At 54.4% G+C, this 24,804-nt stretch overlaps 1 protein-coding gene across 4 annotated transcripts in view; it reads left to right on the top strand.

The window, feature by feature from the left end:
- Positions 1 to 24,804, top strand: part of TMCC2 (transmembrane and coiled-coil domain family 2) — a 35,628-nt gene that overhangs the window by 8,761 nt on the left and 2,063 nt on the right. For 2 of the 4 annotated variants that reach the window (XM_087437109.1, XM_014783488.2), the window contains exons 2-4: positions 2,591 to 3,127; positions 22,511 to 23,451; positions 24,648 to 24,783. In XM_087437109.1, the coding sequence (XP_087293235.1) occupies positions 2,591 to 3,127; positions 22,511 to 23,451; positions 24,648 to 24,783 (1,614 nt within the window). Of the gene's footprint in view, positions 1 to 2,590; positions 3,128 to 4,580; positions 14,484 to 15,018; positions 15,458 to 22,510; positions 23,452 to 24,647; positions 24,784 to 24,804 lie in introns of those variants that run through there. The other 2 variants (XM_014783490.2, XM_087437119.1) reach the window with 2 other exon arrangements.

Here is a 24,804-nt window from a genome sequence, read left to right on the forward strand (position 1 = left end):
CTCTAGGACCTCTGGTGAAGTCTTTTGATGGGTAACTCTTTTTATCTGAGTGGATGTAGAAGAGGGGCCCCAGTGTTAGAGAAGCCAGGTTAGGAGTGGAGAGGAGAGGAGAAAGGCTGGAATAGAATGCTAGAGAGACCATTTGTAATACGTAGTGTGACCATTTGGTAGAAGCAGCTGGGCAAATGCCAGAGCCAGCTGGCCCGTCCGTGATGCCTGGAGGGAGGTCTGGTATCAGCTCGGGTCTGAGGAGGCAGGTGGTGTCCTGGCCCGTTTCTGGTCCGGAGGCTGCAGGATCTGGCAGGTTCCGAGTCTGTGCTAGAGTGCGCTCCCCGGTCCATCTGCGCTGGATGTCTTGGTTCTGCCCGGAGCAGATTTAGCTGGGCCTGGCGCTGCCTCAGGCTGGCCTGAGGGGATGGTAACTCCCCTGGGAAACCCTGGCACTGTGTAACCTGACATCTCCAGGGCTGCCCCAGAATTAAATTCTCGAGAAGGAATGGTGGTAGCCTTAATTTCCTCATCTAAAAGTGGAAATGTTGCTGCTGTTGCTCCTGTTAGTGTCTGGGAGAATCAAGGGAGATAATGCAGGAGAAAAAGCACCTCGAAAACGATGAGCCATTAGTTCATGGAGAGTTGTGATTGTGTAACTTATCCGCTCTGTAAAATGGGTGATGTAAGGGTCCCACCTACTCTGAGGATTGTGGGGAGACTCCGGTGAGGTGAAAGTGAAAATCCTCAACTTTTACACAAATACACGGTAGTATAGTCACATCCAGATGTCAGTACTGCTGTCTATACAAGCAGCGCTGAGGTGTGAGGTCACAGTAAGAGCAAATCAGCTAATTCGGAAGGCCTAAAGGTATCTTTTTCTTGGTTTCTGCACGGTTTAAGTTTTCTGCTCTGGAAGTTTGTTTCTAGAAAAAAAGAAAATCCAATACATGTAATTCTTTGGAATATTTTTCTAGGTGACTGAGGCTGCCTCATGAGCTTCTGCGTTGTTCATACGGGAGAAGACCCGCTGTGGCTTGTTGAGCCCCGCGTGGCTGGGTTCTGAGTTTCCCTCTTAGGTTGCAGAGTGTGGGTTCGCACCTGCTCCCCCAAGTCCCAGCGCCCCTCCCACTGCCTCCGAAGCTCCTGCCGAGGGCTCGGCCTGGCCGAATATGCAGCCCCTGACAGAAGCAGCTGTCTGGAGTTGTATCACTCGTTGTCTCGCCTGTGTGCGTGGTCCAGCCACCTCTCTCTGGGCAGTCCTGCCTGGGGAGCAGGTGGAGAACCTTGGCAGTGGAGCTAAGAGGGAGGGCTGGGGCCAGGGCCTCCTTGGTTGGTCCCAATCTGAGGGGAAAGGCACTTGTTTGGATAGCTAGTTCTGATATGTATGCTGAAGAAGTGGTCACGTTACTGACTGCGCTGCAGGGTATGCCCATGGAAGTAAAGTTTATTTATTTATTATGTTTACCAGTTTATTATAAAGGGTACAGATGAATAGCCAGATAAAGAGTACATAGGGCAAGGTCCAGAAGCGTCCTGAGTGCAGGAGCTTCTGTCCCAGTGGAATTGGGGTGCACCACCCTCCTGGCGTGTGGATGTGTTCACCAACCCAGAAGCTCCAGTAATGTTTATTTTATTGCCAACTATATCAAGAATGAGACTGGCTACAAATAACAGAAAATCGTACTAGAGTTGTGTAGACAAAGATAAGTTTATTTATTTCATGCAGCAAGAATCCCAGGATAGGCGTTCACAAACAGTTTGGTGGCTTCATAGGACCATCAAGTTCTCAGGCCTATTCCATGTATGTAGGCTTTCATCATCATGCCAGTCATCTTTTGGTTGCAAGATGGCTGCTGCATCCCCAGGCATTACCTCCACACTCCAGACAGAAAGAGGTGTGAAGGGCCATAGTTTCCCAGAAATGCTCACTTTGCTTTTCATTGGCCAAAACTGTACCACGTGGCTAGTCTTAGCTGCAAGGGAGTCTAATGAAACAAGAATTTTTAGCAAGCCACATTAAGGCCATGCAGTTTGGTTGGTAAGAAAGAAAGGCGAGTAGATATTCGATAGGCAGTTAGCAGTGTCTGCTACAGCACTATAAACCTGCATGTGTGACCTGATTTTTCCCAGACAATTGAGTTGCAGTGAGGCATCTTTGAAAATGGATGCCTTCTGGTCTAAAAGACCCAGTGCAGCTTGAAGGAGGACCTAACTTAGAAGGAGAGCGGGACTGGGTGGTGGGGTGAGAGTCAGTCCAGAGGGATACAACCTTGTGAGCCAAGTGCTGTCTGCATGTGCAGTCCCAGACTAGCAGTAGGATATTGTGGCCAGTGACCCTGAACCCATGTGTTGACTGGGAATGTCCTGTGGGAAGCCATAGGGGTGCATTTCTTTGGGAATGAATGGAGTGGGTCTGGGTTGCCACCTTTCTGCAAGGTGACCTTTTAGGTGTGATGGGCCATTCATAGGGATCATCCAGATTCAGACAGCTGCAGTAGCTACACTGATCTCCCAGGAGCAGACCCCTCACCTCTGTCCCCACCAACTGGGCATTTAAGAGCTTTCCACTCACCAGAGTTCTTCATCTCTCCCCCTTAAGAAAATCCAGCAGCTCTCAGAGGGCTCCATGTTTGGCCACGGCCTGAAGCACCTGTTCCACAGCCGCCGCCGGTCGCGGGAGAGGGAGCACCAGACGTCTCAGGATTCCCAGCTGCAGCAGCATCAGGGCATGTCTGACCATGACTCCCCGGATGAGAAGGAGCGCTCCCCGGAGATGCACCGCGTCTCCTACGCCATGTCCCTGCACGACCTGCCCGCCCGGCCGACCGCCTTCAACCGCGTGCTGCAGCAGATCCGCTCCCGGCCCTCCATCAAGCGGGGTGCCAGCCTGCACAGCAGCAGCGGGGGCGGCAGTGGTGGGGGCAGCAGCCGGCGCACCAAGAGCAGCTCCCTGGAGCCCCAGCGCGGCAGCCCCCACCTGCTGCGCAAGACCCCCCAGGACAGCAGCCTGGCCGCCATCCTGCACCAGCACCAGTGCCGCCCCCGCTCCTCTTCCACCACCGACACGGCCCTGCTACTAGCTGATGGTGGCAACGTGTACCTCTTGGCTGAGGAGGCCGAGGGTGTTGGCGACAAGGTGAGGCAGGGCAAGAGGAGGGCCTTCTGGGTAGGGGGCTACTCAGAGGCAAGAGCCGTCCGTTGAGGGGCCTCTGGACCCAGGGAGCTGAGATGGGGCCATGCCTGAGATGAGGACACCCTGCCGCCTGCAGAGCTGTCTGCCTGGTTGAAGGAGTCAGAGGAAGACTAAGACAAAAGCAAGAGATGATCCCCAAATGGCTAATTTCTGTTTGTTTAGGGGTTTGTTTTTCAAAGTTATCTTTTGCTCAGGCTGATGTTAATTTTGGTTTGTTTTCCTTAAACATGCTATCAAGAGGCAATACATACAGTGGTTAAGAGCGCAGATTAGCACCAACCCTGGTTCTGCCACTTGCTAGCTGCATCAGTCACTTAACCTCTTTGTACCTCAGTTTCCCCAATTGAAAATGGCGATAATAATAGCAGAGTTGTTGTAAGATTAAATGGGTTCGTATGTGTAAAATACTTGGAATGGAGGTGGCACAGTATCGTTTTATTATTGTTACCAACCAAAGAAGATAGGGGAGGAATCGTGAAGGGTTGTTTGGTAAGGAGAAAATCTAGTTTGGTACTTCCTGAATTTCTGTGTGCACTCTTTTATTCATGTAACAAGTATTTCTTGAATACTTGTCGTGTGCTATAAGAACGAACAAGCCAGCGGGGAGGAGAGACAGAGGGGTGAATGGACAGAATAGGGTGAAAAGGCTGTGATAGAGCCTATGGGAGCTTGGGTGTTGGGGGCAGTTGGTGAATACCTTCTGGAGGAAGCCATTGACTGAATCTTGAAGAAGGAGTGTAATTTAGTCAGGGAAGAACGGGGGCGGGGAGGTGGGCATGGGGAGGGAGGGTGTAGCGTGTACAAAAGCAAGCAAGCTGGTGTGGGGCTATAAGGGGTTCACTGTAGTCAGAGCACCCAGCACTTTTGGGGACTGACAGGTAGGCAGAGGCCAGATCACAAGGGTAGGGTGAAGCTATCAAGGAGTGTTAGACAGGAAACTGGCAGGAGGAGGTCCCTTTGGGTCTCAGTGTAGACAGTAGATTGGGAAAGGGGTTAGGAGTGCAGTCCTGGAAACCATTTTTGGAGTTATTGCAGGAATCCAGGCTGCAGCAGTGAGAATGGAAAGGAGGAGACAAATTCAGAAGACATTTGGGAGTTAGAATCCATAGTACTCTGTGAGAAAGTGGATGTGGAAGACAAGGGCGGGGAACTAGAGGATGATCCTAGAGTTTCTGCCTTAGCAACTTTAGGGATGGTGCATTCTCTAGTTGAGGAAATGCAGGAGGAGCATGTTCTGGGAGGAAAGTGATGAGTTCAGTTTTGGACGTGTTGAGTTGCAAGTGCCTTTGGGAGCTGCCCAGCTAGGGAGCAACACCTGGCAGTTGGGTTCATTGGGGAGAGATGGGGTGGGGGGGGCGAGTGCTCTTCGAGTCAGCACTGGGCTTGAAGTCGTGGGTATGGATGAGACCCTCAAAGGGCACGTGTTGATTGAGAAGGAGGCCAAGGACAGATCCGACATATAAGGGACAGAGCAGCCAGATATGTAGGAGTGAACCTGGAGAGAGATGACGCCAAAGCAAAAGGAGAAAGGAGCTTGAAGAAGGAGGAAGTACTCAAGAGTGTGAAATGCGGCAGGAGTGCCAGGTGGGATCTGGGTTTCGAAACGTACACGGGCAGTATCAAGCAGTGGGGTCGTTGGTAACCCGCAAGAAACCAGTCTCAGTAGATTGAGGAGATGGTAGGAGTGGAGGCAGCACATGTAGCTTGTCTGGAGGAGAAAGGACAGTAGGATCTGGGTGAGGTAGTTTGGGTTTCGTTGGTTTTTGAAAGATGAGTAGGGAGGGTTGCACATCACATAGGGCCTGGTAGGCCAGGAAAAGTGCTTTTGACTTTTTTCTGAGTGAGATGGGAAGTCATTGGGAGGCTTTGTACAGAGGAGTGACACCTTTTAAGAAGGTCAGCCTGGCTGCTGTGTGGAGGATAGTCTGGGAGTCAGAGTGTGAGCATGGGGTCCAGCTGGGAAGCTGTTGGAGCCTCCAGAGATGAGATGATGATGGCCTGCAGTGGAGTGGGAGTGTAGAGGCGGGGCAAAATGTCGGGGTTCTGGATTTGCTTCAGAGGTTGAGCTACAGAGGTTTCAGATGGATGTGGGGCATGACAAAGGGAGCAGGCAAGGATGGCACACGGGCTTTTGGCCTGGCAGGTGGAAAGAAGAAATTGCCATTAACTGAGTTGGGGAAAACAGCAAATGGAACAGATGTCTGGCAGGGGCTGGGGGCTGGGCAGAAATCAGAGCTAGGTGGTAGACATGTTACGTTTGAGATGACTATTAAACATCCACGTGGAAATGCCAAATAAGCAGTCAGATGTAAGAGTCTGGAGTCTCGGGGAGAGATCCAGGCTTGAGGCACACGTTTGGGAGTTGTGAGCTTATAGATAGTATTTAAAACGATGGCACTGGATCATTTGCAAGCATAGTTTCAACTGTGGAGAAGTCTGTTCCAAGAGTGAGATCTGGATGTGTCGGCTAAAAGGGTAACGTGCCTTGTGGAATGCAGACCCAGGAGGGCCCAGCAGAATGAACCAGGTTGTTCGAGCCCTTAAGGAGCAAGCGGTCTGCATGCAACAGCAGCAAGGCCCACCTCTCACTGAGTCAGTGAATACATTTTGAAATCAAATTAGAGAACTCCTGTCAAGCAAGGGTCTCTGGTACTACAGCTATTTTACGAGGAAGGAGAACGTGAACCTTGTAGTCTCCGGCTGCCTGAGCAGACGGAGTGGGTGGGCAGTGGGCACCCTTAGAAGCTGGCAAAGAGTTGCTGCTGTGTGCTGACGGGGAATTCGGGGGCTGGGGTGCGGAGCAGGTGCCTCAGCCAGGGAGCTGCTCCGTGAGGCTTCTCCACGCAGCTTGTGTTTGATCTTCACACTGCCCCGAGATATCCAGAGGGCAGGCGCGGTTCTCTTCTTGCTGCTAGTGTAAGACCAGGCCTGGAGTCTCTTGGGCGAGCTGACTGGGGCCTGGTTCCCTGGGTTCAAGGTGGTAACGGGGGAATCCTATGACTGTTTTAGATCCTCATTTAGAACTTGCAGCTTTCCAAAGCTTTGCCATATATATTGCCTTGTTAATCTTAATAACACCCCTTTGGAGTTACCAGGGCAGGTGTTATTGTTTTACAGATGAATAGACTGAGGCCTTCAGCAGTCAAGAGGCTGCTTGCCTGAGGGCACCCAGCTAGTTAGTTCATAGCAGAGAAGAGACCAGATCCCATGTTTCTAGTGTGTCCATAAGACCACACTGGGCTCTGCAGTCACCAAATCTGCCAGGGGCCACTTTGTGCAGTATTCACAGGGAGCAGGCCTGCCTTAGCCCGAGGAGGGGACTTGATCTCTTGGTCTCCATTTGCAATTCAGTGATCAGCTTTCCTGACCTGGAGCAGTCCCTCCAGGGACAGGCGTGGCCCTGGGGGTCCTGAGGAGAGGGGTCCCGAGGAAAGGGGTCTTCCAGTCATCAGAAACCCTGCTCTGTCAGCTGACTTCCCCGGGCCCAGAGGCCATTGGTTGGTGTGAGAAGCTGTGATGGTTCCACCCCAGTCTCTGGGTATGAATAGAAAGTATTCTTCTCTCTCTAGTAAACACAGCCCCACATGCTCTCTGCAAGCTCCCTGGTGATTACTAGTGTCTATTTTTAATTCATAAGCCTCCCCCACCACGCACACCCCTTGCCATTGTTTAGAGCGCACCAGCTGGCTTTTGGACCAGAGTGGCCCTGTCGGGGGTTGAGTTACCGAAACACCCTGGAGGCAGCTAAAGTTCCCTGGCTATCCTGGAGAGGCTCTCCCCAGCCCCGAAGAAAGTAGGGGGCCTGGAGCCCCAAGGAGGGTAGAGGTGTATCAGAGAGAAAGATAGGGCCTCCCGGTCCCAGGAAGCAGCTCAGCCGTGGTGATGTAGTTTGGCCTTCATTTGTTCCTTCCAGATCCAGTTAGCTGTCTTCGAGGTTGTGCCTTAAATGATTTCCCTTTGAAAACAAAAACAAATTGTCATCCCAGCCTTGCCGTTCTGCTTTCGACTCTTGGTGTGACACTGAGCAAGGTAGTTGCTCTCTCCGTCTTATGTCTACAAAGTCAAGAGGAAGAGTCATCGTTTGTTGGTGTGCTGGGGAATTGGCGGGTGAATCGCAATCGCAGGTGACGTTTGGCTTCCCCATCTGTGTGTGGCCATAAGCCCTGGAGACTGCAGCAGGAGCCACTGGTGGTATGTGCAGGGCAGTGGAGTTGGGCTGCCTAGTTGCTCAGCAGATGGGTCTCCACCCTCTTTTTATCTGCTGAGCAGCAGTTCCTAGAAAATGTGTACTCTCAGGAAAACCTACTAACTCTTCCGTCACTTGTGTCACTCACCCCCAGACTGTCACGGAGTGGATTAGCCCCGGCAGGGCTCCGAGGCTTGTGTTTGCTTTCTGCCATTTCTTTCATGTATAGCTTGGTCATTGTTTCCCTCTCGGCCTTGTTCAAAACCTCTCCCCTTGTCACCACATTCCTCTTGCCCCTTCTGGGCTTGTGCAGGGTGCACCCAGCTGGAGGGTCTTGGGAGAGGAATGGCGCAGGAGTGCTGGGTTTATAGCCAGCTCTGCCAGGCTAGCCCCTGACCTTGCCCTGTTGCCCCTTCCCCTTCTGTGCAGTATGGCTGGTCCCTCTGAGGACAAGAACCAGCGTGGGGTGAGAGCCAGGAGCTCACAGAGGGCATCTGGACAGCCTTAGGAGACCAGCATGTAGGTGCTCAGTGGCAGGAGGACATTTACTGACAGGTCAGCTTGCTACCCCCTAGCTTTGAGGGCAGGCAGGGCGGATGACAGGGCCAGGGTCTCCCCAGTTGTGTGGGGAGGGTGGAGAGATGATGTCATGACTGGATGCTTCCCTGTGGCCTCACGGCGGTGTTATCTCCAGGCTCCAGACAGAGAAACCGGTGGCGTTCAGCTCATCACCTAAACCAGAGCAGTCTGGATGTCCTGTCCTCTTGGTACCTCCTCCACAGATTTATCCAACAACAAGATTTCTTCTCTGCCCTGGCATAAATAAGCATCCCTGTTTACTTTGAGGGATGGCAAGTGAGGGGCCGCCTTTAACTTTAGGCTCTTGCCAAGAAGACAGATCTTGGCAGGCACTGAGGGGCCCTGGTTTATTTATGTCTGGGAGTCTGCTGGTTCAGAGGTGGGTGGGGCCAGCTCTGCTGAGAGTTTTCAAACATGTCCCCTCGGCAGCTGGTGGAGGCCAGGCCGTTCATCTGTGGGGCCTCCTGATGTGTTTGAGCTTGTGGGCCAGGATGCATGGGAGGCTGAAGGGGCCCCGTTCCAGGGTCCAGCTGTGTCCCTCGGCCTGTCCACACAAATGCATCCACCTTCAGAGCCATGTGACGCTCTGCTTGTTCTGTCGCCCATGTACATGCTTGGGTCTGTGCCAGTCAACTCACACCCAGTTGCTGGGGAGGACAGCTGCCTTCTCTGTTCCCCTCCTCCATCCATCTCATCCTGTCTTCCCTTCTGTCTTACTCTCTGCATGGAAAGGCTCCTTAGGCAGAGGGAGAGCCAGAGGCAGGCAGCCCAGTGGCCCCTGAAGGGCCTCTGGAGGCCGTGCCCATCCTGCCAGCTGCTTGTCAGGCCAAGGCAGGCAGCTCCGTGATTGCCATGAACCCTCGCTCCCTGTCTCAGTGATTAAAAGCCCCTATCTCCCAGGGGCCTTCAGGCCCCACCACAGCAGTATATCTTGTACCTGGCTAGTCAAGATGTTCTTCCCTTAGTCTGATTTGAGTTCTTCATGTTCAGGTGAAGCCCCTTGCCTTTTAGGGGTCCTGTCCCATCAGGAGAGGGGCCAGAAAATGAGGACTGTGCCTCTTACCTGAAGCTCTGGCACCAGAGATCATAAGCAGCAGCTTCCTCTTGACTTTAGAACAGGGTCGTGGGCTCAGTTAGCTGCCCCAGCAGGCAACTGGCCTCCAGAATTAGCCTTTATTCATCTTTTCCCCACTGACATCCATGACTTTCTAGATAGAAAGTTCGCAGTGCTCTCCAGATTAGCTCTGGCTTCTAGGAGTATAGAATTCCCCAGGCGCAGGGGGCGAAGTTAGGTAATGTCCAAGTTTCCTAGCAAGACCCGATGTCATGGGTTCTCAACCTGCTGGTCTCTAAGCTCAGGCACAAACCTTGTGGGAGACTCTGTGGCTCTCTGCAGCCCCTGGGGGCTGAGATGATGCCAGCCCAGACACAGGTGGGAGATGCCAATCAGGTCCCCAGCCTTCTCCCTCAGGATTCTCAACCTTGGCCTTGGCTCCCTTGGGCACCCCAGCAGAAGGTGTGCTCAAGGTTCGGGCATCAGCCCCCCATGCCAGAGCCGATAACAGTCAGCAGCAAGAGGAGCTCTGTGTCATCCAGTTCCAGGTGGCAAGGAGCCAGCGCTGTGATGTGGGCATGGGTCATGGGAGCTGGCACAGGTCTCCCCAGCCACCAGGCACCTTCCTCCCTGGATCCATCACATCCTTGAGATGCAAAACGTAACCCTGGTCCCCTCTGGTGCCAGATGAGGCAATGGAAATACAGTACCATTAACCTGATCCCTGCTTCTGCCTCTTCTTTCTTTTCATAGGCACAGTTTGGGCTTTCTCTGTTTATACCGCCTGGGGCAGAGAGCTCTGAAATAGAAGCAGCGATGGATGCACACACCCCATCGCATTCTTTCTGGGCTCCCCTGCCCTGCAGTGGGGGCTGGAGGCAGTGAGTGAAGCTTCTGGGAACAGTAGCCTTCTCTGACCTCCCTTCTCTCTCCAGTGACAGGTGCTGGGGAGTTGCAAGCGGCTTGTCTGACTGTTCTTGGGCCCCGTCCCCTGTTTCCACATCCTCCAGACGGTGACTCAGATGCCCCTGCTGCTTTTGCCTTTCCCCCAAGTCTGGATTTGGGGAATTCTTACTTACCTTTTCCACCTCTCCAGATACCCCACCATTGGGACCCCAGAGCTGGCCCAGTATCCATAGCTAGTGAATAATTCAGCACACTCAGCAAAAGCTAAATCAGATCCAGAGTGATACTGTGACAAGGAGGCCTTCTTTGGGTGGCTGGAAAGGCGAACCCTACCCTGGAAAGACAGGTGCTCTGTAATATTAACTTCATTATATAAGGTTTCTTCATTGCCTGAGAAGGCAGCTTCAGACCCAAATATTATCTGGGCCCATGCCTGTCTACTGACTCCTTAGGGGCTCAGCAGCGTCGGGGACATGCCCCCAAGGCTTGTCAGTCATATCCCTTTGACATGTCCCTTGGAGCTTTCCTGGCGCTGACACTCAGTTGAACAGTACAGCACAGTTTGTGTAGTGCTTTCACATACATTTCTCGTTTAATCAGCTCCTGGTAAGCTCTGAGCCCTTGAGTCAGCAAGATGCCCCAAGAATTCTGTGTTTGAGTCCTCTGCTTTTCGAAGGGAATCGTTCTAAATTATTCTTGACAAATAGGGTGGTGTGGAGGGTGCTCTGCTTCCTAAATACTGCCCCAAAAGAAGGTGCTGCTTCCTCTCTGGGTCACTTTCTCCTGGGCCTGTCCCCAATGTCCTCTCCCCCAGGAAAACAGAGTGGCTATGAAAGACATGGAATCGTCCGTCTCTTCTACCCACCTGGCACCAATTTTGATTTCCTAAAAGTGACCTAGGTGAGTGGTTGTCTCCACTGCCCATAGTCTGGCTCATGACCGTGCCTGAGGAGGACTCCCTAGACAGGAGAGTCGATGGCATTAGACGGGCAAAGCACCAGTGTGGGTGGAGGAGGCCTCCTCCACCCTGGAAGCGGCTGAGGGGTGGCCTGGTGTGTGCACGCTGCTGTTTCCCACAGCTCTCTCCACTCTGGCCTTTCCTGACTGTGTTTGCAGCTCTTGTGGCTGAGCCTCTCCACTTGTGCCTAGGAAACGTGCCACCCTGATTGCTCTGGTTCACCCGGAAAAACATGAACCTTCCTCCCGCGTTTCCCCAGGGGGAAGCAGGGCTCTTTGGGGACGTGAGTTTCTAAGAAAATGCACCTTCTGGCTGCGCCTAAAAGTGAGTGTTAGGGGAGGGGACCTCTGAAGACTGACCGCTTCCCAGACCCCCCTTTCCCGGAGGCGAGCGTCGGAGAAGCGGCTTCACAGAGGCCTGCTACCTGCAAGGTTTTCACAGCACATTTGGAGCCTGCAATTTTTAGGCCTCACCTTGTATTCTGAGCTGCTAAATTTAGCTGCTTTTCAGCATTAGTCTTTGCTCCTAAAGCCTGTGACATCTCAGGTTTCCCATCCTTCAGAATGTGTGGTTTGTGCTTTTTTTCCCCCTAAGATAAAGAAAAGTAAGTAGGAAGATTAAAAAAATGGGGGGAGAGGACTGAAGAACAAGAACCAGGGAAAAGGAAAAGACAAGAACAAATTCAATATTCACAGTATTAAAGGAAGAGGGGGCATGCATGGCAGTTCAGGGAAGAGAAGAGAAAACTAAACTGGGTGGACCCAGTGAAAGAGGGGCCGAGACCCACTGGACGTGCAGAGGGCAGCCTTGTGTGCAGGGCTACCTTCCAGTGTCCCCTTCCAGGACGTCAGGAGCTCGTCTGTTGCCCCCAGACTCAGGCTACCTTGGAAAAGTGTAAGAGGAAGGCCAGAGACCCCTGCCGCCGTGCAGCTGCCTGATTCTGCGAATTGCTGGTGATGTGCTGCCTTGGTGGAGACGAGGTCTGTGTCTCTGCCAGGCGAGAGACGGTGCGGCAGGGAAGCCGGGCGTGCCCGGGACTTACCGGGAAGTCCACACGGTGGCTCTGACCCAGCTGCACCTTTTCTCGGCGAAAGGAAAGTTGCTTTGTGGCTTGTGTCCTTTCAGAACCTGTTGCTTCAGCGCCCAGGCAGCTCTTCCCAGGTCCGCCTGCCACTCTTTCAACTTTGCTCCAGGTGGCCGCTGCTTTCCTGGCCTTTTCTGTTCCAACAAAGTCTTCCAGGGGCCTTCTAGAATGTCCGTGGTGTGTGTGTACATACACATCTGGTGAGGGAGCCTCAGGACTAGTCATCTTTTTCTATAAAACCTGCAATGTGTCAGGCATTTTCACTCATTCCCATTTTATCTCCACTATAGCCCTGGGAGATAATGATCATATGGACCATTTTGCAGCTAGGAAAACCCAGACTCTGCTGCAGAGAGACTCTCTGGGGTTCAACGCGTTCAACCCTCATCTACCCCTGATGCCAGCCCTACGGCCTCTTCCACCAGGCTGCTGCTTTGTGGGGGCTGCTGCCTCCTCTGGTGGTTGTGAAGACCACGGACAGGGCCTGTGGAGGCCGCATAGCTAGCAAGTGGCAGGGTGAAGATTTATAGCGGCCTTCTACCTCCAGGCCCCTTGCTGTGCCACTGAAAGGCTTTGCCAGCGCCCGAGGAGCCAGCCTTGGCACGGCTTCCTGCGACATACCCGCCTTCAGCCAGGGCTTTCCTGGCTCCCCCTCTCCTCACATGCTCCTCCCAGTGCAGTTATGGACACTGAGTCTCAGAGCCTGTGGGGACTCGACCAAGGTCCCATAGCAAGTATGGGACTGAGACCCACTTGCTGATTGGCACCCAGGGCTCGCGTCCCCTTCCCCACTGTGTCACTATGCCTCGGGCTCCGCTCCCCACCCCGGAGCAAGAAGCTCTGAGTCCTTGGCAGATTTGGGAACATCTCTACATGTCGAGACGAGAACAGACTCTAGAGAAAAAGGGCTGTCTCTCCTGCTGGCTTGCCTGGCAGACATCCCCCTGGTTCCTGTTTGTGCCTTTCCTCTCAGCAGACTATTGGTTCTCCCCTGAGCTCCACCTCCCTTTTCCCTGCTGTTCAGTTATTGTGCTGATGGGTAAGTTGTCCCTGGAGGGGGCTGAACCCTTCCATTAGGGAGATGCCAGATGCCATGTGGGGGGCAGCTCTCCTCAGTGTCATTGTGGTGGTGCAACATGGCGTGGTAGGAACCTCTTTCTGGTGCTTCTGAGCCTTCCTGATCCCAGGCAGCCCGGGGAGTAAGACCTCTCCTGCAGAGACAGCCAGGGCTCAGCTTACTCAGCCCCCTCCCTACCTCTGGTCTCCTGCTGCCACTGCCTTCTCCTTTTTCTCCTCCTTTCTGGCTTGTAAGGAATGGTTACAAATCTTGGCTTGGTGGAGCCTAGAAAGGAGGGGCAGAGGAGGGGTGTCTTGAGTGTCAAGCTGTCTCCGTTGCTGCTTCAGACGGAACTGCAGTAGATGGACTGTCTTTCGTTGCAGCTCAATGAGATGATCACTCGGTCATTTTACAGACGTAAATATTGAAGGAGGGTCAGTCTTACGCTAGGCACAGTGAAGGGCCCGGATACATTTAAGATCTGATCCCTGCCTTCCTAGGGGCACTAAGACCTAAGACTTATTTGCATATAACCGTTATGCAAAAGGAACGCTGCGCAGTGCCAAAGCATGAAGTAAGAAGCGAGTACTGGAGGGGGCGATCATTTACAGACGTGAGGAGCTGCCAGAAGCCTTCCCTGACCCCCGTGTCCCTGACCCACATCAGAACTGGCCCCAGAAATTGGGACCTGTGGGGGCCGGCCCCGTGGCTTAGCGGTTAAGTGCACACGCTCCGCTACTGGTGGCCCAGGTTCGGATCCCAGGCACGCACTGAGGCACCACTTCTCCAGCCATGCTGAGGCCGCGTCCCACATACAGCAACTAGAAGGATGTGCAGCTATGACATACAACTATCTACTGGGGCTTTGGGGAAAAAAAAAAGGAGGAGGATTGGCAATAGATGTTAGCTCAGAGCCAGTCTTCCTCACCACAAAGAGGAGGATTAGCACGGATGTTAGCTCAGGGCTGATCTTCCTCACAAAAAAAAAAAAAAAAAAAACGGGGACCTGTGTAATGTGCTTTTGCTGGGCTCCTGTCCTCACAAACCCCAAGTCATCGGCCACCACAAATATTTGTGAGGTTTCCACGAGCCGAGGTGTGGGGACTCCTGCTCCTGGTGTTTTTCACTGCAGGCCCTGGCATCAGGCCCCAGAGATAGCACTGGGCCCTTATCTCCTTGCACCTTCTTGGACTTGGGACTGCCCCATCAGCATGACTCACGTTCACCCCCAGCATTTAAGCCCTCAGGCCCTCACCAGGCTCAAGTGGGTGCAGAATCCGTGTCGTCTTTGGTGATTCTGTGGTGGGAAGCTGCCCTGAGAGAGATCCAGCAGACTGCTGTACTCTGCTGGCCACCCCACCACTCTTCTCAGACCTTGATCCCCTCAACTGTGGACCTCTGGCCCCCTCTGCTGGCCACTCAAAGGATATCCTGCTGGGACCGTCAAGATGAAGTCCAAGGAGGAGGAGACTGCTGTGAGTGTGCCATCCGTGTTTTGTCTTGGGTGTTTTTGCCTCCTGAGTACTGGGGGTAGGAGAGCGGGAAGTGGGAAGCAGGAGCTAGCGGAGAAGTAGCTGCAGTGGTCTCCAGAGCAGGGTGGATTTCTAGGAGAGGATCTCGGAGCAGAGGAATCCCCCGGGTGAGGCTGGCTGCCGTCTGATTCCTCCAGGCGGTTATTGGAGTAGGGACGATGCCTTTGGAGTGATGGTGCCTTAAGCCAGTGGACAGGGCAGCAGGAGAGGACTCGGGCTGAGCTGGCTGTGTTAGGATCCGACAAAGATTCCCTCCAGGCTCCAGCCTTTATGGCTTTGGAGAGCTCCTCTGCATCCTGGAAACCTGGCTAGGAGCCCCACTTCCATTCTGAGGCTGAGGAAGGTTGTTGATGGACTGTGCTTCTGTTTGTGAGAGGGGTTTCTGATGGTGGGAGGCGTTTCTGGGTGTGCATGGTGGGAGGGGAGGGGCAGAGCACCAGTCTGGGTGAGTGAACTATGCAGGTGCACATGTCCCCATATGCTCCCCCTGCCCTGGGCTGAAGTTGCTGCCTGTCACACCTGAGTGTCCTCATCCACACTGAACCCACAGTGGCAACAGCTGGACTTGGGGATGGGTGAGGGGAGGGCGGCACCTCGTCAGTGCATGGTCTGCCGGCTCGGTGATCCTCCCTTTCTCCTCCCAGACGGGAAGGAGCAGCCCTTGAGCCCCAGGGGAGGGGGAAATCTCCCAGAGCAATCTGACCCTAATCCCCAGGCCAGGCTTCAGACTGGAGATGGCGGCTGCGGAGCCTGGGAGCTCGGGGACACCTGCTCGCAGACCCCGGCTTCCCTTGGCAAGCCCAGTGCTACCCAGGGACTGTGACCCTGGGGGCCTGGCACAGCCTGCAGAAAGCTGGAGCCTCAGAGCCCCTGGCACCCCATTGCCAGCACGGCTTTGGGAAACAGTACCCATACAGGTGAGGCCGCTGGTGGGTGGAAGGAGAGAAGCTCACTGGGCAGGGATGGGAGTGGGGTTGTGGGATGGGAGAAAGCCATGTCTGCAGTTTGTCAAGCCGGCTGTGCTGTCCTCTGGTCTCTCAGGCTGTAGCCCCCTCTCCTCTCCATTATAGAGAACTCTTCGTGGATGGAGAAAGGAGGAGGAGGTGAGCACCACACCTCCAGGCTTAGGCTAGCAAGTGCTGGGAGGGCCCTGGGGTCGGGTGAGGGAGCCCTGTGCCAGGAGGATGGGTGAGCCCTGGCACAGACACCTCCCGAAACCAGTGGCCATGTGTTGCTCCACTTGGGGCCAGAGGAGCTGACATGAAATTAAGTGGAAGGGGTGTTCCTGGTTATGCCCACCAGAGAAGCAGTGACAGGGAGAGAGGAGTGTGCAGGTCTGGTGAGCACTGACCCCAGGTGGATGGTGGGAGAGTCCAGAAGGAGCAGAGTGTTGGGCACCTGGGGCTTTCAGAGGATGGAGATGGACAGAGGAGGCCTCAGGGTGGGAGGGTAGCACTGGGGGCCTAACCACGGGTCTCTGAATTGAGGAGACAGAGGAGAGCGCAGGACATTCGTGTGAACAAAAGGGCATTGTTCTCAGCAGGGCAGGGAATGAGGTGACTGAGGGGAGGGTGTGGTTTAGACCAGAACCAAGGGGTGGACCTAATGGAAAGGACCAGAAGCCAGGGCTAGATGAGAGGAGAGTTGCTCCACTAGGAAGAGAGAGGAGCCCTTCGGGTCAGGGTGGGAGGAAGCACTTGCTGGCTGTAGGAGGAGGCCGATTGAAGCCTCTACCCAGTGCCCGGCTGCCGTGAGATCACAGGTGCTGCATGAAAGGATGGGGGAGTGCGTTTCCTCCTCTGTGTGTCCTCTCCACCCTGAAATCCCTTGTAGCAGCGTGAAATTCCTTGTCAAGCCACGGAAGGTGTGCCCTGCCACCAGGGAAGGGGCACTGCAGGAAGAACTGGGTCCGTTGGGCACCTGCCCCTCGGGTCCCCCGGGTGGTGGCTGGGGCCTTGCTGCAGGGGTTTTTCACCTGCCCCAGCCCCTGAACAGACCCAGGTGTCCTACGTGCTGCCCCCTGGGTACCCAGTAAGTGTCTAAGCACTTGCCTCCCTGCCCTCTGGAGAAAAGCTGCTTAGGCTTCCAGGCACCAGAGGAACTGCGGGTTGGGCTGTGCCTCCCGCTCCCCCTCCCCCGGGCCTTTCCGCACCTGGGAGAGCTGGGACTGAGCAACTTCATATTCCCACGTGTCCCCACCAGGAAGAGCAGGAGCCAGCAGCCCAGCAGGCCATGCTTGCTGCTTTGGGAGAGTGGGGGCAGCCCCTGACACCAGGACTGAGGGTTGGGATAATTTTTCCAGCTCTGACTGGAATATCAGGTTGGTGTGGGAGATATCTTTTTCCCTCCCTCCCAGCTTCACCATGAGGTCAAACTGCCTCTTTGGGCAGAGGGATTTCAGCTAGCCATGAATGTTCTTCTTCATACCTCCCTTTCCCACTGGGAACTAGTAGAAAAAGGGAATCTGAATGTTCTCCATCCCAAGAGGGATGCTCAAATCAGAGTCACGGGGCCAGCAGTCAGCAGATGGAAGCATCTCTGCTGAGTCATCTGGGCCTGACGGCCCCTGTCACACTTGCCTGCTGGGCTCTTAGCCACTGGAAGCCCAGGCCCTGCTCAGGGCAGCATCCTGCATGGACCTTGAGCCACTTGGCCAAACCCACAGACAAGGCAGGGTTGACACCTCGCTCCATTGTTCCCCACCCTGGGAGGGGTCCTGGGATGATAGGGCTGCCCTGCTCTCCTAAAGGGAAGCATGGGAGCCCCAGAGCTCTTTTTCTTTCCTGTTTGTTTTTTTGTCTAAGTGACCTTAGTGTTGGCTTTCCAACCCCTAAGCAGATGGCTGGGGCAGGAAGGCCCCATCTTCGATGTCAGCCTGCTCTGGGGACCCTACCAGGCATGCTTTGTAAATCTAGGAAGGGGCACTTGTGCCTGGGGGATGGGAGACAGGCTGGGAGCCCTCTGCAGTCTCTTGGGAACCTGGGAGCACAGGTGTGGAGCACACAGTCCTCACAAGTGGTGATTACTGATATGGTCCATCTTGAAGAATGTTTAATGTATTTGTACTATTGCTGCAGAAATAGAACCACAATTCACGTTTCACAGTTCACATCGCTAGTACCCTTCCCTCCCCACACAGCTTCCCGTGAGCCTGTCCCACAGTCGGCTGTGTGCTCCCAGCCTCGGGGGTCCAGGCTGCTGGGCTGGTGTGCGAGAGGAAGAGCCCTTGTCCTGTGTCCGGGGCCGGGTTAACACGAGGATGTGAGCTCAGGCCCAGGGGAGCTGGGGCTGGGAGCTTCTCTCATCTGGCAGAGCGCCTAATCCAGCTTCGCTTAGAGCTGCTGGAAGAGGGCAGGAAGGAGAGTCCTTGGTGCTGTGAGGCCATGTGTGGGGTGCTCCCAGGTGTGTGGGGGCCACTGGATGTCTCCCTGGAGCAGGGAGAAGGGTAGGGAAGGGTGGACCCCGGACACTTCAGACAACATCCCAGCTCTGGCTCTTCCAGAACATTCATCAGCATTTCTTGGACCTCATTCTGTATAGAACAGGGTCTAGGACCTCGGCCCTGGCTGCAGGGCACCCTGAGCAGAGAGCACCGCGTGGCCGCCTGATTGCCCGGCGTAGAGGGAGTTGTGGAAGAAGCTTGGCCTCTTCACCAAGAGAGAACAGAGAGGCTGTTGGCCATCGCTGCAGGCAACAGTGCTCCTCTCAGAATTGCCCAGCCTGCGCACGGGGGTTAATCCGGGGGTCAGGTGCCTGTGGAGTGAAGAGGCCGTGGTGCTGGGGCCACAACTCCAGGTGTGGTGCTGGCGGCTGGGCGTGGACAGAGGGCCCCGTGGGCTCTGTGACAGTGTTGGGAGAGGAGCAGTGGTGCGTGTGTGGCCCACTCGCTGCGGTGCTCCGGCTGCCTGCTAGCGGCCGGGAGTTGAGTGATGTGTATTGTCCTCTTTTTAGTCATCCACTCCAGGACAGGGGTTGGGAGGAGTTAGGAAGAGCTTCTGCTCTATTGAAAATGCGACTGTGAGAGGAAGGACCCAGATGCCCTCCTGCAAACCCACCCCATGACAGGATGTTGGTCGGGGCTGCAGCCCAGGCCAGCAGGTTGGAGGACTCTGGCTTCCAGACCAGGTTGTGCAACCATCACCTCTGTCTAGTTCTAGAACATTTCATCACCCCCAAAGGAAACATGTACCCATTAAGCAGTTACTCCCCACTTCTCCCTTCCCCAGCCCCTGGCAACCACTAGTCTGCCTTCTGTCTCTGTGGATTTAACCATTCTGGACATTTCTTATAAATGGAATCATTCAATATGTGGCCTTTGTATCTGGCTTCTTTCGCTCAGTGTAATGTTCTCGAGGTTCATCCATGTTGTAGCATATATGGTTACTTCATTCCTTTTATGCCCAAACAATATTCCATTGTATGGAGATACCAGTTTTGTTTACCCATTCACTGATTAATGGACATTTGAGTTGTGTCCACCCTTTGATTGTGAATAGTGCTGCTGTGAACATTTGTGTACAAGTATTTGTTTGAATACCTGTTTTCAGTTCTCTTGGGTATATACCTAGGAGTGGAACTGCTGGGTCACATGGTAATTCTATGTGTAACTTTTTGAGGAACCCCTAAACTGTTTTCCACAGCAGCTGCACCATTCTACATTCCCACCAGCAAGGTTTGAGGGTTCTAATTTCTCCACATCCTTGTCAACACTTATTTTCCTTTTTAAAATTAGAGCCATCCTAGTGGGTGTGAAGTGTCACTGAATTATTTTTATTTGTTTTGAGCACCTGCTGTCTGCCCTGAGCTTGTACTGTCATTGTTGACTTCACTCACAGTGTCTCATTTCATCCTCCTGACAACTCTTCGAGGTAGGTAGAATTACACCCCTTTTCTAGATGAGGAAACTGAGTCCCAGAAAAGTTAATGATATATCTAAGGGCACACAGCTGGGGAGTGACAGAGCCAGGGTTCTAAATCGGAGACTGACTCCAAATTTAGTGCCCTCTCCATTGCCCTGCATGCGCTCTGTATCCTATCTCATTGCTATGCTTTTTTTTTTTTTTTTTTAGCAAATCTCTTTCTCCTCTTTTCGTGCTCTGTTTGTTCCGTCCCTCATACAGCTTTCTCATCTTTTTCTTCTAATGGTCTAGTCTTCTTTCCCTTGCTAGAGCATAATCCCTCTTTGCATCTCTGCCTGTCTGCCTGCCACCTCCTTGGCTCTCTTTTCTTCAGTCACCTGTCTCCCTCCAGTCCTGAGGGGCACTGCTGCCATGGGGTGTGTGCCTGGAGAGCGAGGGGGCGTGGAGAGCTCCCCACCTTCCACCATGGGGAGGAGAGCAAAGTGGGGTGTTCTGTGATTGCAGGTGACCGGCAGGATCCAGGCATGGTCGACCTCAGTGGAGGGGCAGGAAGGAGCTGGTGTCCTGCTGCAAGACCCCAGGCTCAAGTCTGGGCTCAGGACAGAGAAGAGGGGTGGGTGAGGGGGCCAGGACCCCTGGGGGGCCACTCCAGCCCGCTGTCAGCCCCCGCTGGAGTTCCTGGGGTGTCTACTGTCCTTTCATTCGTGAGGATTTCACAGCCAGCTTCCACTCTGCTTTTCCATTTGTAACTAGACAGCTGCCAAACTGAGGAAGAAAAGACTCTAGGCTGCCAGGGCCAAGCCATGACAGACTGGGAATTTGCTGTTCTACACCCCCTCGTCATCCTAAAGCCCTTTTTTAAATTCTTTTCACAGCATTTTCACATCCATGTCTCATTAGCTCCTCCCCCGCTCCTCCAAGTGGCTGGGACGGATGCTGTCCTGACTATGAACATGTACACCACCCAGCTCTGAGCATCCAGCAGTGATGCAGCCAGACCTGAAACTCATTTTCTGGACATTCTTTCCCCAACAAAGAGAGTGGAAGAGAAGGAGAGTTGAGCCTCTTTGGAAAGGACAGCGGCCTTAGAAGAGGGTCAAGTTCTTTAATATTAAAAGCCACATGTTGCATATAAAATTTAATTTTGTGTAGTTCAATATCTATATTGTAGTATCAATACGGAGTAAATTTGTTGGTATAATCTCTTAAATAAACTTCGTTTTCTTCCCACCCCCAAAAAATATGCTGTCTAGATCAGACAGCATTTATGAGTGCTTGCTGCACAGTCCCCTGCACTGTGCTAAGTGCTTGCTGGACATCAGCTTGTGTGACCCTCACAAAAGACCTGAGAGTAGATATGATTATCTCGTTTTTCAGGGGGGAGCACTGAGGGTCAGAAAAATCGAGAGAGGCTGGTTGCCATCACTGCAGGGAACAGGCAGGAGGGAGGGGTTTAACGGCAGGAAGGGTTTTAAGTCACACTGGTGTGACTGGTCTGTCCCAGACCTTGGGACAGATAATTTAAGGGAGACTGTGGAATTGGCTCCTTTGGCAAAAGGTCAGGAATTCAGAGGAGCAGGGACCTGAAGGTATGAGTACTTGAGGGGAGGGCCAGAGACCCAAAGCAAATGTAAGAGGAAAGTCCTGACTTCAAGAGAGATGGGGAAGGGATCGGCGGATTCCCCAGCATCCCCAGTGGGACTGTGACCTGAAAAGACCCCAGAGGAAGCCCGCAGAGGAGCCCCCCTCCCCGGCTCCTGCGTTTGGCAGGGGTGTTGTTTTTAATAGTGTTTTCCAATAACTTTGCACCTCGGCAGAAATCGAGCCCAGTGACTTCTGCCTATAATTGGCATGGGCCGTTTCCGATTCTGCTGCGTGTGACCGGGCCACCTTCTTTGTTTTTAACCCCTTCCACCACAAACACCTCACCCCCCCGCCCACCCCCCCCATACATATAAAGAGCGAGTGATCTGACCCGGCTGTACTGGAGTGTGCTGTGTGTAAAAATACCAGGAGTTGAGCCATTTCCTGCTGCTTCCGTTGTTGCATGGTGATAAGACACCGAGGACCCGGCTGTGGACAGAGAGATCCTCCAACAGGCTGAGGGGGACCGGCCCTGGGAAAGCAGGGCTCCCGGCCTGCCCACTTTCGTCTGACCGGCATTTCCCATCTTTCCTATCTTCTGTGACCTTTCCTTCCTTTCTCTCCCTCCCCCCATCCTTTCTCAGTCTCGCCTCTTTTTCCTTTGTGCCACCCTGATGCACTCGGGAGCCAGCTTGCCTGCCTGCCAGCGAGGAAAAGGGGCTGTCATCTCCTTCCTGTGCGTTCACCCCCTTCCAAGCTGGGCGGCTGGTACCCTCAGGCCCCCAGACTGGTCCCTGCTTCCCTGGCCTTTGGATCACTTCTGAGACTTGAGTCCCGGGGACCTGGCCAGCAGGGCGGGTAGGGGTGTGCTCCCGCTGGGTCTGGGAGACTGGGCAGGGCCAGGTGCTCCCCCTGTCATGAGGCGGAAGAGGTTGCTGACAACTCCAGAGAGCTGGAAGGTAACAGGTGCTGGGAGAGGGGTCAGCAGAGGCGGGTGACCCGCTGCACTGCATTAGGGAAGCCAGGGTGGGAGGGCGGGGGGCTGCCTGCCCCTGCGTGGGGCCAAAGCATAGGCTTTGGTCACCTCTGAGGGAGAGGCCTCTCAAGGCAGGAGCCTTATGGGGGATTGAATCCAGAGGGACACTCTGTCATCCCTGAGAAATCCTTGTGATGGAGCAGCAGGCGTTCTAGGCTGGAGGTTCTGTCTTTTCGTAGCTGTGTGTCCCTGAGTGACTTACTTGACCTCCCTGGGCCGAAGAGGGAGCAGATCTGCTAGACTGGGTTTTAGGGGTGTTGTGAGGATTGGGTGGATAGCAGATGTGAGAGCCTGCCATCAGTGCAGCTGTAAGAGACATGGTTGTCGGCATTCTTTCAGACTTGCCCTGAGGTTTCCTATTCATCCTACATCCATTTTCCAGGCAGAGAAACCAAGTCCAGAGTGTCCAGGGGCACAGGACAGAATCCTGCCGTGTCCTCACCCATGGTTTCATGATTTACCCAGCTTCCTCTGCTTGCTTTCTTTCCCAGGTCGACAAGGGAGACCTCGTGGCCCTGAGCCTCCCTGGCGGCCCTGGCCATGGTGACACTGACGGCCCAATCAGCCTGGACGTGCCGGACGGGGCCCCGGACCCCCAGCGGACCAAGGCCGCCATTGACCACCTGCACCAGAAGATCCTGAAGATCACCGAGCAGATCAAGATCGAGCAGGAGGCGCGGGATGACAACGTGGCAGAGTACCTGAAGCTGGCCAACAACGCCGACAAGCAACAGGTGTCGCGCATCAAGCAGGTGTTCGAGAAGAAGAACCAGAAGTCCGCCCAGACCATCGCCCAGCTGCACAAGAAGCTGGAGCACTACCGCCGGCGCCTGAAGGAGATCGAGCAGAACGGGCCCTCGAGGCAGCCCAAGGATGTGCTGCGGGACATGCAGCAGGGGCTGAAGGACGTGGGTGCCAACATGCGCGCAGGCATCAGTGGCTTTGGGGGCGGTGTGGTGGAGGGTGTCAAGGGCAGCCTCTCGGGCCTCTCGCAGGCCACCCACACCGCCGTGGTGTCCAAGCCCCGGGAGTTTGCCAGCCTCATCCGCAACAAGTTTGGCAGCGCCGACAACATTGCCCACCTGAAGGACCCTCTGGAGGATGGGCCCCCTGAGGAGGTGGCCCGGGCGCTGAGCGGCAGCGCCACACTCGTGTCCAGCCCTAAGTATGGCAGCGACGACGAGTGCTCCAGTGCCAGTGCCAGCTCGGCCGGGGCGGGCAGCAACTCCGGGGCCGGGCCCGCCGGGGCACTGGGGAGCCCCAAGTCGAACACGCTGTATGGGGCCTCTGGCAACCTGGACGCTCTGCTGGAAGAGCTACGGGAGATCAAGGAGGGCCAGTCCCACCTGGAGGACTCGATGGAGGACCTGAAGGCTCAGCTGCAGAGGGACTATACCTGCATGACCCAGTGCCTGCAGGAGGAGCGCTACAGGTAGGTGCCACCACCCGCGCTGCTGCCAGGTCTCAGATCGGGGTTGTGGAGGCAGGTGGAGCAGCATCTAGAAGGGTCCTGGGCAGCGGGAAGGGGCCAGGGAGAGGCCCTGAGAAGCCTTCCTCCACACTGGTCAGAGCAGCTGGGAGATAGGATTGTGGGACCAACGGAAGGAAGGCTCTGCCTGTCTCAGGAGCTTTGAGCATCCCTACTCGATGGTTATGTGGTCAGTGTACAGAAGGGGAAACTGAGGTAGGGACCAGCCACATGGCCTCTTGTCTGGAGATTCTGGTTAAGAGCGCTGACTCTGGAGCCAGGTGACCTGGGTTCAACTCCCAGCTCTACTATTTACTATTTACCTTGAGCAAGGTACTTAACGCTCTTTACACCTGTTTCCTTATCTGTGAAGTGGGAGTAACATGAATCTCTACTCGTAGGGTTTGTGAGATTTAATGAGTCCAAACCTTTCAAGTCCATGCATGTCACCATCCGCACGCTCAGTTTGAACATCGATCCGAAGCTCTGGGTCGGCCTGGATGGAGCTGGGGTCTCGTCCCCTCCCCCCGCCGCACGGCTCTTCTGCTCTGGGCCTCTCGGGCAGTGTTTGGCACTTGCTCCCTGAGATTATTGGGGATCTTTTCCTTAGTTAGCACTTTTTCTTTTTCTTCTTTATATATCTGAAGAAGGTTTGGAAAATTGAGGGGGAACCCTGCCTGAAAACTAACTCCCCCACATAATAGTCATCTTTTGATATTTTGTGCCTCCAGAGCAGGGATCGAGTGTCTATATCCCTGTGTCTCTGGTACCCAGGCGAGTGTCTTTGCCCAGGGCTCGAGGCCCAGGTTGAAGTCGGTCAGTGAGGAGTGCTGACTCCTCCATTCATGAACTGTGTGCTCTTAGGCAAGTTCCTTAATGTCTCTACACCTCAGTCTTGTCTGTAAAGTGGGGCTGCTGTGCGTCCTTGTCTCGTGGGGTTGTGGTGAGGTCCTGCGATGGTGTGGGTGAAGTGCCGAGCGCAGTGCCTGCCCGTAAGAAGTGCTGGGGAAAAAGTAGCTGTCAGTGTTGTTGCCGTTAAAACTTGAACAGGGCTGAACATTTGCGGTGGCTGAGCCACTGTTGAGAAGGAATGAAGTTGACCCCGGGGAGGGACGGGGGCTCAGGGAGCCAGGACGAGTCCCACCTTCTCCCTCTGCCAGGTACGAGCGGCTGGAGGAGCAGCTCAACGACCTGACCGAGCTGCATCAGAATGAGATGAGCAACCTGAAGCAGGAGCTGGCCAGCATGGAGGAGAAGGTGGCCTACCAGTCCTACGAGAGGGCCCGGGACATCCAGGTACGACCAGGGGCTGAGCTG

Source organism: Ceratotherium simum, chromosome 2, assembly GCF_057802395.1.
Source record: "Ceratotherium simum simum isolate JZ-2026a chromosome 2, ASM5780239v1, whole genome shotgun sequence".
Lineage (NCBI taxonomy): Eukaryota > Metazoa > Chordata > Mammalia > Perissodactyla > Rhinocerotidae > Ceratotherium > Ceratotherium simum.